Source organism: Geotrypetes seraphini, chromosome 8 (genome assembly GCF_902459505.1).
Source record: "Geotrypetes seraphini chromosome 8, aGeoSer1.1, whole genome shotgun sequence".
Lineage (NCBI taxonomy): Eukaryota > Metazoa > Chordata > Amphibia > Gymnophiona > Dermophiidae > Geotrypetes > Geotrypetes seraphini.
The window spans coordinates 86,687,474-86,702,501 of record NC_047091.1 but is presented as its reverse complement, the minus strand read 5'-3'; the positions used below and the strand labels follow the sequence as shown (position 1 = coordinate 86,702,501).

Genomic DNA, 15,028 nt, shown 5'->3' with positions numbered 1-15,028 from the left:
TGTTGTTGGGGCTGTTTCACGGGCAGTTTTTGTTTTTTGCTGCGGGTTCTAGTATTTTTCTAGGAATTAAAGAACAGCGGCTGTGGCTCGGCTGGCTTAGCTGGCGAGCTGTGGGGACATTTTCCTTCGGGTATTTCTCCTCTGCATTTTCCAACAGCATTTGGGTATGTTAGTTGTTACTCCTGTTCGGAGTATTGTTTTCTTTCTGTTTTCCAGTTCTTGGTTCTGCTTGGCTATTCGGCAGACTGAGGTAAATAGAGAAGGGAGTATATTATATACTGTCCCACAGTTTTGTTTTCAGTCTCCACCTGCTGGTCATGATTGGATATATACCCATTTGTAAAGATTAACCTCTACTGATCTGGAGAAGCTAAAAGAAAGTAAATTAGCAGGTAAGAACCTAATTTCTCCTTCTTCTGCTGCCTGCTCACTTTTTAAACTGATGTGGTATTCTCACTTTCAGAATTCCAGGCAGCAGTCTCCCAATCTATCACAAATGTCCACAGGTCCGGATGCTTCTGTTGGCTTTGTTCTCCATTGCAGTCAGTGTGATATGGGGAATCTTCAGAAATGAGGATCAGTAAGTAATAAGAAAGAATGTTCAGAAGAAATAAGACCTATGACAGAACAGTACGCTGATAAGATGGATTGTCCTTATATACTGGTGTCCTCCATGTTTGTACAAAATAACATAAGGAGTGGCTGTGTGTAGCTTAAAGAAACAAATGCAGTAAATAAAAATAAATTAGCCATAAATAAAGAGAAGCATGTTCATACAGGGGGCAATTCTATAACTTGGTACTACAGATTTCACACTGTACTCCTAATTCAAACCGGCTATGTCACTCAGAGCCTAAATGATGACTTTGCGACTGTCTTATATTGGTCTCACTGTCTGAAGAGAGAGATCATTGGAGAAGGACATCATGTTTGAGAAGATTGAAGGAACCAGGCGAAGAGGGCGACCTACAATCAGATGGCTGGAGACGTTGAAAACAATCATGGGGATGACGCAGGAGAACCTTACCAGACTAGCACAAAACCAATTTCTTTCTAGATCTGTAATTCATCAAGTTGCTAGGATTCAAACACAAGTCCATGGCACTAACACAGAATCTGGGTGCCTACATTCTATTACAGAATGCAAGCACTGACACATCAACATTATATGCGTTTACTTATGCCAGTTCAATAGAGTGCTTGTATATGTAGCACTTTAGTGCATAACTTACAGAGTGATGTGTATGTAGCTCTTAGACATGCCCATACATATCACTCTGTATGTGCTTCTTGCATTTATGTGCTAAGCAACTTCCACACTATAACAGTTATGTGCCTAACTGTGATAGTCATAGAAACATAGAAGATGACGGCAGAAAAGGGCTACAGCCCATCAAGTCTGCCCACTCTGCTTACCCACCCCTGTCTATGCCCTAATGACCCAATTTCCTTATCTTGACCCTCGTAGGGATCCCACATGGGTATCCCATTTATTCTTAAAGTCTGGCACGCTGTCTGCCTCGATCACCTGCACTGGAAGCTTGTTCCAATGATCAACCACTCTCTCTGTGAAGAAATACTTTCTGGTGTCACCATGAAATTTTCCGCCCCTGAGTTTGAGCGGGTGCCCTCTTGTGGCCGAGGGTCCCTTGAGAAAGAAAATATCTTCCACTTCGACACGTCCCGTGAGGTACTTAAATGTTTCGATCATGTCTCCCCTCTTCTTACGTTCCTCAAGAGTGTAGAGCTGCAATTTGTTCAGTCTCTCTTCGTACATAGAAACATAGAAGATGAAGTCATGTGCATAAGTGTTAGTATTATTTTACTTGTTCGTGTAATTGATACCAAGTTTTACAATGAGGAGGCTATTGTATAAAAACCATAAAACGAGATAAATAACCCTCAGCCACCACTCCTGTCTCATTTCATAATTCTCTCTGCCTTTGATTGCTTTTCCCTTGTTCTCCATCCTCCATGTTTGTAGCATGTTTACTGATCCAAGTGACACCAAACACAAACTATTGGCCTTCTTTATAGCAGAATCTGTCATCTCTGAGATGCTATCTGTAGCCCACTGGATCATTTAAGCAGGGTGACTCAAACAAACAGGCATTGAACATGTCACTGCACACTTCTGTTTCAGCATTGCTGCCTCCAGTTTTGCAGAGCGAGCTCAGTATTGGTAGTGAACTAACAGATATGTTTTCAGCAGATGCAAATCCAGATCTAGTTTACTTTTCTAACTGATTTCTCCCTGTAGCTGCAATATCACAAATTCTCCTCTTTTTCTGTTATAGGTGGGCCTGGGTCCTGCAAGACATTTTAGGAATCGCCTTCTGCCTTTATATGTTAAAAACAATTCGTGTGCCTACTTTCAAGGTATTTGGGATTGGGGAGAGGGTGAGATGTATGCCTGGATTACTGAGGTCAGTCACATGCAGCAGAGCAAGACAAGTGAATTGATCAACATTTTAAAATTCTTCTTCCTTAGCATCCTCAAACTTTTCCAGAAGAGCTGGTGTTAATGACTATCAACCAGCAGGTGGAGATAGAGAATGCACAATTGTGATGTGCTCAAGTTCTAACTAAACTAAACTAAACCTTAAGTTTATATACCGCGTCATCTCCACGGATGTGGAGCTCGACACGGTTTACAAGAACTTAAAATATAGGAAGAGAAGGGGAAAAAAAGGTTTACATGAACTTATATATAGTGAAAAGCCAGGTTTTCAGTTGCTTGCGGAATAATTGGAGGGAGCCCAGGTTCCGCAGCGGGGTAGTAAGGTCGTTCCAAAGACCTGTATGCAACTCCTACAATTAGTGTTATCCCAGGACAAGCAGGCAGGTATTCTCACTAGTGGGTGATGTCATCCGACAGAGCCCCGATACGGACATCTTGCAAGCATGTCTTGCTTGAAGAAACTCAGAAGTTTCGAGATGCCCGCACCGCGCATGCGCCAGTGCCTTCCCGCCCGATGCTCCGGGCGTGTCTCCTCAGTTCTTTTTCTTCCGCGAAGCTGAGAAGTCTATCTTCAATTTGCGCCCATTGAATCTCTTTTTTTGCCTTCTTTTTTGCCGCGGGTTGAGTTCTTTTGGCTCTCCTGTGCATTTATTTCTTTCTTTGATTTCTTTTTCTCAAAAAAAAAAAAAAAAATTTTTCCTTCCGATACCGGGTCGGCCGCGTGGCTGGGGCCCCGCGCCTTCGACCTTGTGGCGGAGCTTTTCCAGCCTATGTCCCGGCTGATCACCGGTTTTAAAAAGTGTAGCAAGTGCCAGCGCGCGATTTCGCTCACGGACCCTCATCGACGCTGCTTACAGTGTCTGGGACCGGATCACTTCCCGAAATCGTGCCAGCCTTGCTCCACTCTGACGGCGAGAGCGTTTAAGCGTCGCTGTCTGCTGTGGGAGTCCATGTTCAAGATGGAAGCTTCATCGGATCCTGCAGCTTCGACATCGACAGGTGCTTCGACTCCTTCTGCGAAGCCCTCTGCCTCCCCGGCTGCTTCGGGCCTCCTGAAACCGGCGTCGTTCACACCGGTTTCGGCCCCGGCTTCGGCGCCGGTGCCTTCATCCGTCTCCTCGGAGCAGGTATCGACCCCGACAGTTCCTCAGGTGGTGCTCAAGGTGCCGAAGACTGGCAAGCAGAAGCATGTAGCACCCAAGGAGCGCGGAGACCGTGCGGAAGGGCCCCCTTTTGGTGCGGATCCCTCCATATCGGCTTCGTTGCGGTCCATCTTGGAGGCTCAGTTCGTGGAACTCATGCAGACCATGGGGCCTCGGCTGATTGCCACCATCCAGGGTGACCTTCCAGCTTCGGCTTTGAGGGGCGGACCACCCCCTCCTCCTCCTCCTCGCCGCACTACCTCGTTACTCGGCGAGGAGGAGCGGCGAGCGGTGTCCGGGTCCTCGAGGAGGTCCTCCGTTAGCGCTGTACCTCCTTTGGAACCGATTTCCTCGAGGAGGGCCTCCCTTAGTGATATGCCTCCCTTGGAGCCCATCCCCTCGAGGAAAGCCTCGTTTAGTGACCTGCCTCCCTTGGAACTGATTACTCCGCCCCATGACTCGGTGTGGCATCCACCTTCGGGGCCACCCAGTCCTGGGCATAGCAGGAAGCAGGACGAGTTCTTCCGAACCCCCTATCAAACCTGAGCGGCATCGGGGGAGCCTCCGACTCTGCCGCCTCTGCGATCGATGGCATCGAGTCCAATCTGCTCCTTGGAGGCGTCTGAGCCAGTTTCTCACAGACGGGCTCGATCCCCTTCCAGGCATCGGGAGGGGCATCGATCCAGACATTCTTCGAAGCATTCCTCTCGACACTCGACCGTCTCGCCTCAGAAGAAATTGCCTCGGTTGGGGTATGCTGCTTCGACTGGGTCTCCTCCTCCGGGCCCGGAGTTTGAGGACCCCGAGGTTTTCTACTCGTCCTGTTGCTCGCAGGCCTCTCTGGAGCCGGAAGCCTCTTCTTCTTCTAGTCCGTCTCGCAGACCGGCGACGGCAGACCAACTGTCCTTTTCATCGTTCCTCAGGCAGATGGCGGATGACATGGACATTACTCTCGATGCTGGGTCTCGATATTCCAAAGAGTACCTCGATACCATGCACTTGCCTCGTCCTCCGGCAGAGTCCTTGCGGCTTCCCCTGCACAAGCTCCTCGACCAGACCTTCATGCGATGCTTCGAATCTCCTTACTCTATCCCTGCGGTCCCTGGCAAATTAGATGCACGGTACCGCACGGTGCATCATAAAGGCTTCGAGGGTCCTCAACTTTCTCACCAGTCCCTCCTGGTCGAATCCTCGCTCAAGCGGTCTCATCCTGGCCAGGTCTATGCTTCAGTGCCTCCGGGCCGCGAGGGCAGAACCATGGATAAGTTTGGTCGACGCATCTATCAGAATTCGATGATGGCGTCTCGAGTCCTGAATTACAATTTCCACTTTGCAGCCTACTTGGAATTTTTTCTGCCTGTGCTTCGGAAGTTCACACCATACATCGAATCCCAGGCTAGGTTTGAGTTTGAGGAAGTGGTTGTTTCGCTGTCCCAACTTCGGCTTCAGTTAATGCAATCTGCCTATGATGCGTTCGAGCTCTCCGCCCGAGCGGTGGCCTGCTCGGTGGCAATGCGCCGGTTGGCCTGGTTGCGGACCTTTGATATGGACCCGAATCTTCAGGACCGCCTGGCAAACGTCCCGTGTGCTGGGGCGGATCTTTTTGACGAATCCATCGAGACTGTCACGAAGAAGTTGTCTGACCACGAAAAGTCCTTCCAATCTATCCTTCGGCCGAAGCCTAAGCCTCAGCAGTCTCAACCTTCTCGTCTGCCGTTGATTTATCAGAGGCGTTATCAGCCGAGGCAAACTCCTCCTGCGAGGCAACTGGCGAAGCGTCAGCCTCCCCAAAAGGGTCAGCCTAAGTCTCAATCGCCTGCTGTCTCTAAGACCACTCAGCCTTTTTGACTGTCTCGTCGAGGGCATAACCAACCTCGTTCTGTCTCCCCCTGTTTTTCCCATCGGAGGGTGCCTCCATCATTTTTATCATCGCTGGGAGGCCATAACAACCGACCTCTGGGTCCTTACTATCATCAAGGAAGGATACTCTCTTCATTTCCATCGGGTTCCTCCGGACCACCCTCCAAGAGAGTATCCTTCCAACTTGACTCAGACCGCCCTTCTTCTCCAGGAAGCTCAGGCTTTGCTCCGGCTTCGTGCCGTGGAGCCGGTCCCGACGGACCAACTGAACCAGGGGTTTTACTCCCGGTACTTCCTTGTTCCGAAGAAGACGGGCGACCTGCGACCCATTTTGGACCTCAGGGCCCTCAACAAATTCCTAGTCAAGGAGAGGTTTCGCATGCTGACACTTGCTTCTCTCTACCCTCTCCTCGAGCAGAACGACTGGTTATGCTCTCTGGATCTCAAGGAGGCCTACACTCACATTCCCATTCATCCGGCCTCCCGCAAGTTCCTCAGATTTCGGGTGGGACATCTACATCTGCAGTATCGAGTGCTTCCATTCGGCCTGTCCTCGTCTCCCAGAGTCTTCACAAAGTGTCTGGTGGTGGTGGCCGCTGCACTCCGGAACAGGGGTCTTCAGGTATTTCCATACCTTGACGACTGGCTCATCAAGGCCCCGTCAGCTCCAAAGATCATTTCGGCGACCTTGACCACGATCTGCTTCCTGCAGAGCCTAGGCTTCGAGATCAATTTTCCCAAATCTCATCTGCAGCCTACCCAGTCCCTTCCCTTCATCGGGGCGGTACTGGACACCATCCAGCTTCGAGCATTCCTTCCTCCTCAGTGCATGGATGCTCTTCTTCGTCTCTGCCAGTCTGTATCTTCTCGCCAGTCCATCTCAGCGAGACACATGATGGTCCTCCTGGGCCACATGGCCTCTACAGTTCATGTGACGCCCTTTGCCAGGCTCCATCTCGGAATTCCTCAGTGGACCCTAGCTTCTCAATGGACTCAAGTGTCAGACCCGTTGACTCGACACATCATAGTCACTCCTGCTCTTCGGCAGTCTCTACTTTGGTGGATGACCTCTTCGAATCTATCCAGAGGTTTGCTGTTTCACACTCCTCCTCATCAGAAGGTTCTCACTACCGATTCCTCGACCTATGCCTGGGGGGCTCATCTGGATGGGCTTCGCACTCAGGGATTCTGGACCTGTGCGGACCGACTCCATCAAATCAATCTTCTGGAGCTCAGAGCTATCTTCAATGCTCTTCAAGCTTTTCAACATCTGCTTCACGACATGGTGGTCCTCATTCACACCGACAATCAGGTCGCCATGTATTATGTCAACAAGCAAGGGGGCACGGGCTCGTCCTCCCTCTGCCAGGAAGCTCTCAGAGTCTGGGATTGGGCGGTTCGCCACAGCACCTTCCTCAAAGCTATCTACATTCAGGGGAAGGACAATGTCTTGGCGGACAAACTGAGTCGTCTTCTCCAGCCTCACGAATGGACACTCCACTCCATGCCTCTTCATCAGATCTTTGCTCAGTGGGGAACGCCTCAGATAGACCTCTTTGCGGCTCCCCACAATTTCAAGCTGCCTCAGTTTTGCTCCAGGATCTACGCTCCTCATCGCCTCGAGGCAGATGCTTTTCTGCTGGATTGGGGGAATCGCTTTCTGTATGCGTTTCCGCCATTCCCTCTCATTCAAAAGACTCTGGTCAAGCTGAAGTCCGACCATGCCACCATGATTCTAATAGCTCCTCGGTGGCCCAGGCAACCTTGGTTCTCCCTTCTACTTCAACTCAGCAGCAGGGAACCGTACCTACTTCCAGTGTTTCCTTCACTGCTTACTCAGCATCAGGGGTCTCTGCTTCATCCCAACCTGCAGTCTCTCCACCTGACAGCTTGGTTCCTCTCAACGTAACTCCGCACCAGTTTTCCCAGGCGGTGAGGGATGTCTTGGAGGCTTCCAGGAAGCCTGCTACTCGTCAATGCTACTCCCAAAAATGGACTAGATTTTCTTCATGGTGTATTTCCAATTCTAAGGAGCCTCAGCGAGCCTCCCTATCCTCTGTTTTGGACTATCTTTTACATCTGTCTCAGTCTGGTCTCAAGTCGACATCTATACGAGTCCACCTGAGTGCTATTGCGGCTTTCCATCAGCCTCTACAAGGGAAACCTCTCTCTTCTCATCCTGTGGTTTCCAGATTTATGAAAGGACTTTTTCATGTCAATCCTCCTCTCAAACCGCCTCCAGTGGTTTGGGATCTAAATGTTGTCCTTTCTCAGCTTATGAAACCTCCTTTTGAGCCTCTGAGCAAGGCTCCACTAAAGTTTCTCACTTGGAAAGTGGTTTTTCTGGTGGCCCTCACATCTGCTCGCAGGGTCCGTGAGCTTCAGGCCTTGGTGGCGGACCCACCTTTCACAGTATTCCATCATGACAAGGTGGTCCTCCGCACTCACCCGAAATTCCTGCCTAAAGTGGTCTCTGAATTTCACCTCAACCAATCCATTGTGCTTCCAGTGTTCTTTCCAAAGCCTCATTCTCATCCTGGAGAATCAGCTCTTCACACTCTGGACTGTAAACGTGCTTTGGCTTTCTACTTGGATCGCACCAAACCACACAGAACTGCTCCTCAACTTTTCGTCTCCTTTGATCCAAACAAGTTGGGACGACCTGTATCGAAGCGCACCATCTCCAACTGGATGGCGGCTTGTATCTCTTTCTGCTATGCCCAGGCTGTATTACCCCTTCCCTGTAAGGTCACAGCCCATAAGGTCAGAGCAATGGCAGCCTCTGTAGCCTTCCTCAGATCGACACCGATTGAGGAGATTTGTAGGGCTGCCACTTGGTCCTCGGTTCATACGTTCACCTCTCATTATTGTCTGGATACTTTCTCCAGACGGGATGGGCAGTTTGGCCAAACTGTGTTACAAAATTTGTTCTCCTAAGTTGCCAACTCTCCCTCCATCCCATTGAGGTTAGCTTGGAGGTCACCCACTAGTGAGAATACCTGCCTGCTTGTCCTGGGATAAAGCAATGTTACTTACCGTAACAGTTGTTATCCAGGGACAGCAGGCAGCTATTCTCATGTCCCACCCACCTCCCCTGGGTTGGCTTCTCTGCTAGCTACCTGAACTGAGGAGACACGCCCGGAGCATCGGGCGGGAAGGCACTGGCGCAAGCGCGGTGCGGGCATCTCGAAACTTCTGAGTTTCTTCAAGCAAGACATGCTTGCAAGATGTCTGTATCGGGGCTCTGTCGGATGGCATCACCCACTAGTGAGAATAGCTGCCTGCTGTCCCTGGATAACAACTGTTACGGTAAGTAACATTGCTTTTTGTTGTCTCCAGATGTGCTTCGCAGCTCCTAGTTTGATATCAGGTGGTTCTGGTCCAGTTGGCCAGCTGGTTCACAATTCATCTAGGAGGGCTTTTCTGTGGCCAGGTCACACCTAGAGGTCTTAAGGTCACTGTTTTCAACCTACCTCCCTGCACATTTCACTGCTTACAGTTTCCATCTTTCTTACATTACTAATATTACTAATAGGTGATTTTAACATGCCAGATGTTGATTAGGATATCCCTACTACAGGGTCTTCTAGAAGTAAGGAGATTCTGGATTCTTTACAAGGAGAAGTGATCCAGCAGTTGGTAATGGAACCCTTTGGTATGGTCCTACTTAGTACTTACAAATGGGGAAAGTGTTTCTGATGTTATAGTGGGTGATCATCTGGCATCCAGTGATCACCTCATGGTGTGGTTTAATATTAAGACAGGTGTTGAGAGGGCTCATTCAGAAGTAGAGGTTCTAGACTTAAAAACAAAAAACTAGCTTTGTTCAGATGAGGAATTGTCTGGATAGGAACATCTGGAAGAAGTGGGAAAGCAGTGGGCAAACTAAAAGGAGTTATTGTTTGGGCAACAAACTATTTTATAAGGTAACTAAGTAAGAGTAAAAGAAGGCTGCTTTGGTTCTCAAAATTAGTAGCTAAAAGGGTAAGGAAAAAGAGGTTATCTTTCAAAAACTACAAAAGATCGCAGAAAGAGGAAGACAGGTTAAAATATCTGGAAAAATTAAGAGAAGCTGGTCCAAGTAGTCAGGAAAGCAAAGATAAAAATGGAAGAAAAAAGAGCTGACATGGTAAAATGGGAGACAAGACATTTTTTTAAGGTATATTAGTGATAGGAAGAAGTGTAAAAGTGGCATTGTGAGATTCAAAGGTGAAGGAGAGAAATATGTAGAAGCTGTTATAGATAAGCTGAATTGCTTAGCAAATATTTCTGTTCTGTGTTCACAGATGAAGTGCTGAGAGCAGGTCTGCAAAAGATAAACGCAAATAGTAATAGAGGTGTGGTAGACGCTGATCGATTTTCGGAGGATTGTGTTGGTGAGGAGCTAGCTAAACTAATGTTGGACAAAGCAATGGGGCTGGATGGAGTACATCCGAGGGTACTGAAAGAACTTGGGGAAGTCCTGGTGGCTCTGCTGGTTGACTTTTTCAATGCTATTCTAGAATCGGGAGTGATACTGGAGGGATGGAGAAGGGCAGATGTGGTCCCTCTCCACAAAGTGGAAGTAAGGAAGAAATGGGGAACTATAGGCCAGTAAGTGTGACTTCTGTGGTAAGTAAATTAATGGAAACACTTTTTAAATCAGAGAATAGTGAAGTTTCTGGAATCCAGTGAATTACAGGACCTGAGGCAACATGGATTCACTAGAGGCTGGTCTTGTCAGACAAATATGATCAATTTATTTGACTGGGTGACTAGAAAATTAGATAGAGGGAGTGTCATAGATGTGGCGTATTTAGATTTTAGCAAAGTCTTTAACAGTGTTCCACACAGGTGTCTAATAAATAAACTGGGTGACCTCGGGATGGGCCCCAAAGTGACAGACTGGGTCAGGAACTGGTTGAGTGGAAGGCGACAGAGGGTAGTGGAGATTTCTCTGAGGAAAGGAATGTTACCAGTGGTGTACCTTAAGATTCAGTACTTGGGCCTGTTCTTTGTAGGCGATATTGCTGAAGGTCTTTCACCTTGGGTTTTGCATCCCCTCCCCTTTATGTCAAGTGAAAGGCAGAAGAGGGGAGATATGATAGAGACATTTAAATACCTACCTGACATAAATGTGCATGAGGTGAGTCTCTTTCATTTGAAAGGAAGCTCCAGAATGAGAGGTCATAGGATGAAGTTAAAAGGTGAATGGCTCAGGAGTAGTCTAAGAAAATACTTTTTTACGGAAGGGGTGGTAGATGCATGGTATAGGCTCCCGGTAGAGGTGGTAGTGTGTCTAAATTCAAGAAAACATGGGATCTCTTAGAGAGAGGAGAAGATATTGGATGTTGTGGATGGGGGGGGGGGGTTAGATTGTGAACTAACTAAGGACAGGTACCTGAATATAATGTGTATAGCATTACATAAGTCAAGTAGCACTATAGAAATGATTAGTAATTGTAGATTTCAGGAATTTTTTTTGTGGGCATTTTCCTTTAAAAAAATTATCTTACATATTATTCACGATTAATCACTAATGCACAGCGCAATTAATAGGGATTAAAATTTTTAATCTTCCTGCAGCCCTACTTAAAATCCAATTTGACAATGAAGAATCAGTCTTTTATTTTCATTGCTGTGATTTCTATTTGAGGGAAGGTTCAAATTTTTCCTGATGTGTCTAAATCAGTGGTCTCAAACTCGCGGGCTGCATGCGGCCTCCCAGGTCCTGTTTTGCGGCCTGCAGTCTGTACTCGATCTCGCACACTGGGCAGGAAGAGAGGCTGGCATCAGCTAACTTGAAACTTCCTGCTGCCGTCACTTATGCCAGGACTCCTACCTTTGCGTATCTGCCGGGGCTCATTACCTCCTTTCTCTAGCCTGCCGCTGCTGGTCCGGGGGTGCGGAGACAAGATATGAAGGCAGGAGTCCTGGCATACGTGATGGCAGCAGGAAGTTTCAAGTCAGCTGACACTGGAGCCTCTTCTTGCCCAGTGTACAGACCGCGGGACACAAAATAGAGGTATTGCTGGAGAGGGGAGGAAGGAAGGGAGAAGGGGTACTGCTAGACAAGGAGAGCAGGGAAGGGAGAAGGGGTACTGCTGGACAAGGGGAGCAGGGAAGGGAGAAGGGGTACTGCTGGATAGGGGGGAAGGGAGAAGGGGTACTGCTGGACAGGGGGAGGTGAAAGGAAGGGAGCAGTGGTGCTGCTGGACCTGGCAGGAAAGGAGGGAAAGGAAAGGTGCTACACACTGGAGGGGAGGGTGTGATGGTGCATAGGGAAGAAAGCATGTTCGGTTGGGAGATGGGAAGGAGGGATGCCACTGAGGCAAGAGGCAAGGACAGAGAGAGAAAGCGTGCAGGAGGCAGAAAATATTGGACTCGTGGAGAGGGCAAGATGGATGGGGAAGACAGAAAGGAGGAAAGGAGAAATGTTACATTGGGGAAGGGGGAGAAGGCAGAGAGTGAAAAGTTGGACTAATGGAGAGAGAGAGAGAGAAATGTTGGACAAAATGGCCCTGGAAACATAGTTAAAAGCAGAGAAAAATAAAGTCACCAGACAACAAAAGTAGGGAAAATGATTTTATTTTCAATATAGTGATTTAAATGTGTCAGTTCTGAGAAAGGAAAGATGTTAAACTTTAACTGTGAGGGCCGCAGAAAAAATAGTTAATGTCTTATTAAAGAAATGACAATTTTGCATGAAGTAAAACTCTTTATCCCAGGACAAGCAGGCAGCTATTCTTGACTGATGGGTGACGGCACCGACGGAGCCCCGGTACGGACAATTTTAGAGTGATCTCACTCTAAGAACTTTTAGAAAGTTCTAGCTCGGCCGCACCGCGCACGCGCGAGTGCCTTCCCGCCCGACAGAGGCGCGCGGTCCCTCAGTTTCTTAGTTTCCGCGGAGCTAAGAAGACGCGTTTTCAACGGCTGTTGAAATTTTTTTTATAACTTGCCTTCCCGCTCGCGTAAACTTTTGACTTTATTACTTTCTTTTATTACTTTACTTTTATTTTGGTAAAAAAAAAAAAAAAAAAAACTTCTTTTTTCTTCAATTTCGGTTTTTTCCCCGGCGGGGCCTTCTGCCACCATCGAAGCCTCGGCCTTCGATTTGGCGGAAGCCGTTTTCCCTTTCATGCCCCCTCAACCGGGTTTTAAAAAGTGCCAGCGGTGTGCTAGGCCTATATCTCTCACGGACCCACACAACTGGTGCTTGCAGTGTTTGGGTCCTGAGCATCAGGCCTCTTCTTGCACCCGCTGTGCTACTTTAAAGAAAAGAACATTAAAAAATCGCTTAATTCAACAGCGTTTGTTATTCGGTGCCGAGATGTCCGACCCCGTTCCTTCGACTCCGGCTTCGGCACCGCTTCAGTCGGCACCCTCGTCTTCGACGCCGCGTGATTCCACACCGGCATCCCAACAGTCAGGTAAGCCGGCTAAGAAGCCTTCCCCGCTGGAACGTCTTCCGGCCTCGAGTGCAGTGAGCCCAGTCCTGCCGCCGGTTAGACGCCAGCGGAAGCGCTCCGCCCCTATTGAGGTGAGTCCCTCGACATCGGGCTCCTCATCTCCGGGGCGTAGAGCGGCACCGCAGGTACCGCAGAAGAAAAAAGCGGTACCGGTGCCATCCCTCGATGACCGCATTACGGCCATCCTTCATGTGCAGCTTAAGGAGCAATTAGAACGACTCCTTCCTGCTATAATGACACCGAACCTTCCGGTGCCAGTCCGCACCGAGCCATCGGTACCGGTTGTACATCAACCCGTGTCGGTACCGGTTGTCGAACCTGTCTTACCTGCTTCTACTGTCTCGGTACCGCTTCACCTAACTTCATCGGTATCGATGCCAGTCCTTGCACCGGAGCCGACAGCTCACCATCAATCGGTACAGACTTCGGCACCGGTGCAACCGATAACATCGCCTGACTCGGTATCGATGAGGTCGGGTAAGTCGGTACGCAAAACCCGACACATGCAAACATCGACACCTGAGTCTCGGGACCATTCTTCCCATGTCAGAGACCCTGATCTGTGGGGGGACTCAGAGGAACCCTTTCTTTCTGAAGGAGAATGTTCCTCAGAGGAGGAGGATTCGGCTCTCCCTGACCCATCCTCCAAGCAGACCACTTCCTCTTTCTCCAATTTCTTGAAAGAGATGTGTGAGTCTTTGTCCATTCCTTTGGAGGCTGAATCCAAAAAGTCTAAAGCTTTTTTGGATGCCCTTGATTTTGATCAGCCTCCAAAGGAATTTTTGAAGCTTCCCCTTCATGACATCTTGAGGGAAACTTTCTATAAAAATTTAGAGACTCCTTTAACTGTTCCAGGGGCCCCACGTAAACTGGATTCTCTATACAAGGTAATTCCCATTCCTGGGTTCGACAAGCCTCAACTTCCACACGAATCCTTATTTGTCGAATCCACCCTTAAAAAGACTTCAGGAGCCAGTGTATATGCATCTGTCCCTCCTGGCAGAGAAGGAAGGGCCATGGATAAATTCGGTAAGAGGCTCTACCAAAACGCTATGTTAGCAAATAGAGCTAGTAATTATGCTTTTCATTTTTCTTTTTATTTAAAGCATCTCCTTACCACCATGGCTTCCTTCGAGAAGTATCTTCCTTCAAGAAAACATCCATCTTTTCACTCCTGCTTGTCGTCTCTATTCCAACTTCGTAAGTTTATGGTTAGGTCCATATATGACACCTTTGAACTTACATCCAGAGCGACAGCTATGTCGGTGGCTATGCGCCGTTTGGCCTGGCTTCGGGTATCCGAGCTTGATGTTAACCATCAAGATCGGTTAGCCAACGCCCCATGCCTAGGGGATGAGCTCTTTGGGGATTCCATGGACTCTACCACCCAAAAGCTCTCGGCTCATGAGACGCGCTGGGATACCCTGCTCAAGAATAAAAAGAAGCCTCCTCCACCGAGACCATACAGGCAGCAATCGGCTTATCAACGCCGTTTCACAGCCCGTCCATTGCCTACCACTGCTCAACAACCTCGACGTCAGAGGCAACAGCAACGTCAGCCTCCCCGACAGCAGCAACAGCAGCAACCTGCGAAACAACCTCCTCAGCAGAAGTCACAGCCCTTTTGACTTCTTTCTCCGCAGTATAGCCAGTATCCCTGTTCCTGTTCTCCTGCCTCAACCAATAGGAGGTCGACTTTCTCTGTTCTTCAGCCGGTGGGAAGTAATCACTTCGGACCAATGGGTCCTCAACATCATCCGCCACGGCTACTCTCTCACTCAAAGCCTGCCAAAAGAGTCTGCTTTGAACAGTCCTCAATCAGCCCTCCTTATTCAGGAGGTCCAATCCCTCCTCCTTCTGAACGCTATAGAGGAAGTTCCTCTAGATCAAAAGGGGCAGGGATTCTACTCCCGTTACTTTCTAGTTCCCAAAAAGACAGGAGATCTCAGACCCATCCTGGACCTTCGCGATCTCAACATTCATCTAGTAAAAGAAAAATTCAAGATGCTTTCTTTAGCCATACTTTATCCCCTTCTAAATCAAAACGACTGGCTATGCTCCCTCGATCTCAAAGAGGCTTACACTCACATACCGATCAATGTAACCTCAAGACC

General features: G+C 48.5%; 1 protein-coding gene across 2 annotated transcripts in view; it reads left to right on the top strand.

The window, feature by feature from the left end:
- Positions 1-15,028, top strand: part of SPPL2B (signal peptide peptidase like 2B) — a 139,082-nt gene that overhangs the window by 74,086 nt on the left and 49,968 nt on the right. For both annotated transcript variants that reach the window (XM_033955304.1, XM_033955305.1), the window contains exons 8-9: positions 464-580; positions 2,298-2,379. In XM_033955304.1, coding sequence (XP_033811195.1) covers positions 464-580; positions 2,298-2,379 — 199 coding nt within the window. The remainder of the gene's footprint in view (positions 1-463; positions 581-2,297; positions 2,380-15,028) is intronic.